The sequence below is a fragment of the Limulus polyphemus genome, unplaced genomic scaffold (genome assembly GCF_000517525.1).
Source record: "Limulus polyphemus unplaced genomic scaffold, Limulus_polyphemus-2.1.2 Scaffold254, whole genome shotgun sequence".
Taxonomy (NCBI): domain Eukaryota; kingdom Metazoa; phylum Arthropoda; class Merostomata; order Xiphosura; family Limulidae; genus Limulus; species Limulus polyphemus.
The window spans coordinates 444,141-447,135 of record NW_013665864.1 but is presented as its reverse complement, the minus strand read 5'-3'; the positions used below and the strand labels follow the sequence as shown (position 1 = coordinate 447,135).

General features: G+C 29.9%; 1 protein-coding gene across 1 annotated transcript in view; it reads left to right on the top strand.

Annotated features, from left to right (window-relative positions):
- The window catches only part of LOC106478836, a 58,282-nt gene extending 55,287 nt beyond the window's left edge, over positions 1-2,995 (top strand). The window contains exon 17 of the mRNA XM_022382530.1: positions 2,413-2,995. Within this exon, the coding sequence (XP_022238238.1) occupies positions 2,413-2,555 (143 nt within the window). The 3' untranslated portion in view covers positions 2,556-2,995. The remainder of the gene's footprint in view (positions 1-2,412) is intronic.

Genomic DNA, 2,995 nt, shown 5'->3' with positions numbered 1-2,995 from the left:
GCATGTGGGTTATCATAATTTGAATTATAACTACAATTTAGATGGGAATAACCTTAAAAGTGTTATGAAGGAAAGGGATCTTTGTATAATAGTCAATCAGTTTCTAAAGCCATCCAAGCAGTGTGCTGTTGCTAGTGGTAGGGAAAATAGGATTTTAGGTTGTATCTACAGAAATATTGAATACAAGTCTAAAGAGGTTATAATTTCATTCTACTGGTCACTGGTTAGACCTAATTTGGAATATTGTGTTCAGTCTTGGGCTCCTTACCTTAGGAAAAACATTGAATTGTTAGAAAGGGTTCAGAGAAGGGTTACTAGAATGATGCCTGGAGTAGAGGGGTTGTCATACGAGGAGAGGCTGAATTGTTTTCTCTTGAAAAAAAGAAGAGTTAGGGGATCTTATTGAGGTGTTTAAGATTGTGAAGGGAATTGATAGTACTGATGCATCATCTTTTTAATAGTAAGACTAGGGGACACAAATATAAATTTTGGCAAAGTAGAAGTCATCTTCAGCTAAGACAGGTTCATTTTTCTGACAGGGAGGTTAGCCTTTAGAATGGGTTGCCTTTGGATGTTGTAGAGGCAGTAAATTTAAGTGAGTGTAAGAAAACACTTGATAAGTATATGAATGATAAAGGCTGGCTTTAAGAGGATTTAACAGCCAAGATGGGCCAATAGATCCCATGTTGTCCCAAAACGTTATGCACCTGTGAACATTTTGAAATTCACAGTTGTATTTTGGAGTGTCTTACTTTATACTGTTGGAAATTTCTAAATCTTTGACTTCCACTGAGCAGTGGTGTTTCTGAGTGGTGTTCTGGCATCTTATGTAGGCCCACAGAAAAACTATAATGCTTTAAAATTTTAAAAAGTTTTAATGTGTTTGATGGCTTTATTTAAATATATTTATTTTTCATTCTGCATGTGCTTTAACATTCAGTATTATCAGGTCATTGTCTTTACATATGTATATGTTACACATGTTAGTTTTGACAGCAGTTACTACATATATTTTTGATTCTACTTTAACATTCTGTATTTTCAGATACTTGTTTAAATATGTGCACACACTGCACATGTGTATTAAACACTTAGGTATGAGTTTCAGTTACTAAAAAATTAGTTAATATATTTTGTATAATTTATGTGTTCTTATATTAAATCAATAACACAAACAAGAGAACATCCATTTCAATAAAAATTACTGTATAGCTATAATGATAAATTGAATATCAGGTTTTTAGGGTAACTGTTATGTTTTAGTATGAATTAGAGTTAATCTATTTTAAAGGTAACACTTAAGCTACATAAAATAAACAAATAATTATGATGTGAATATCAAAAATTAATTTCAAAAAATGTGAAATCAAAAAATCCTATCTGTTCATTTAATAGAAAAATTATCAAAGTGATTGATATATTCTTGTTATCAAAATCTAGTTTCCAATGCAAGGCAGTGAAACTAGTCATAGCCATGTTATAACACCAGTCTACTGACCTCAAATTCAGTTTCACTCATTCTGTCCTCATGTTAGGACATCAATTAAAGAGGTAGTAATAGGATGAACTATTAAAAAGTTAATGGCAACAAAATTAACAATTAAAGCATGCTTTTTTCTTTTTTTTAATACAAATACAATTTTGGGTTGCATAGTTAAAACTAAAAGTGATTACAATGTAACCATAAAAATGAAAGTGAATGTACATATAATAAGCTTTGATAACAGCTTTAGAAATAACAATTAATGAATTGTTGCTGTTGTAGAAATAAACAACTGCATCCATGCATGACATAAGTTTGGGAACCTATTGGATTGGTCGAGCAGGACTTTTTATGCATGTTTCTGTTTGGGTTTATTAAAAATAATGCACACGTTTGTCAGAGGAATATAAGCCGTATATAGTCTTTCAGAAAAACATGCATTTTTTTAAATCTCTCTAACAGCAAAGAAATACCCTTCCCCACAACACACACACGAGTTAAGAACCCAATTTACAGTGCATTCTCTTCAGAATTAAGTTTACATTTGTTAAGGTATAGAAAATAGACATATAATATTTTATATACTTAAGAAATAAATCATGAGAATTTGTTATAGTTATATTTACTTACTTTAATTGGCTGAAAATAATTAATTCTAGCATTGTAAATTTAAATTATAATAAAAAGCAACAGTGTGACTGAATACATGAGATTACATTTTGAAAAATATATTTAATGCTGTCACAAAAATACCCCCTGTCTCACTTACAATTGTGTTCAGATGTGCATTTTAAGTGACTGAATTATTGGCTTCTCATGCAGAAGTCTTAGTCTTTGCTTCATTTTTTTCTAAAAATAATTTTTTGTTAGCTTCCCACCACAAAAAAATTTAGTAATTTTCTTTTTCCATGTCTTTTTATTTTTCACAGGTGCTCTAGCAGGATTAGCCATAGCTATGTTACTTATTGGTCTAGGAATTGGTATTGCTATGATGTACTTTTATCTTCGAAAGTACACAGGACAAAAAGCAGACACGTTTATTCCAATGTCAGAGAATATAAGCACTACATAAAGTATTTTAAGCATTCCATGTTAAATTAAGTCAATTGTTTGTATTTGACTTGAATATAAGGTCTAAGTGTTGTGAATGATTTTTTTTTTTCAGAAGAAAAACAATTTAGTTGATTCTTTTAATCCACGGGTATCAGTAATATACATATATGACAGTGATAACTGTGACACATAGCATTTTGGTCTTTTACTTTTAGAACCTCCTGTTTCATAGCTGAAACATTTAAAGTCATCAACTATGTAAAGGTTGAATTTTTCTCTTACCTTATACTTTAGTCTTAGTGTCTAATATTGGATTACAAATAACATAAGTGAAAAATAAGGATGTATGTATATTGAGTGTAAATTATGAAAAAATGAATATTTTATTATTTAAATAAAGTGACGTGGCACTGATATTTGTATTACATAATCATCGTTTTAGTAAATAAATTTGTGTTA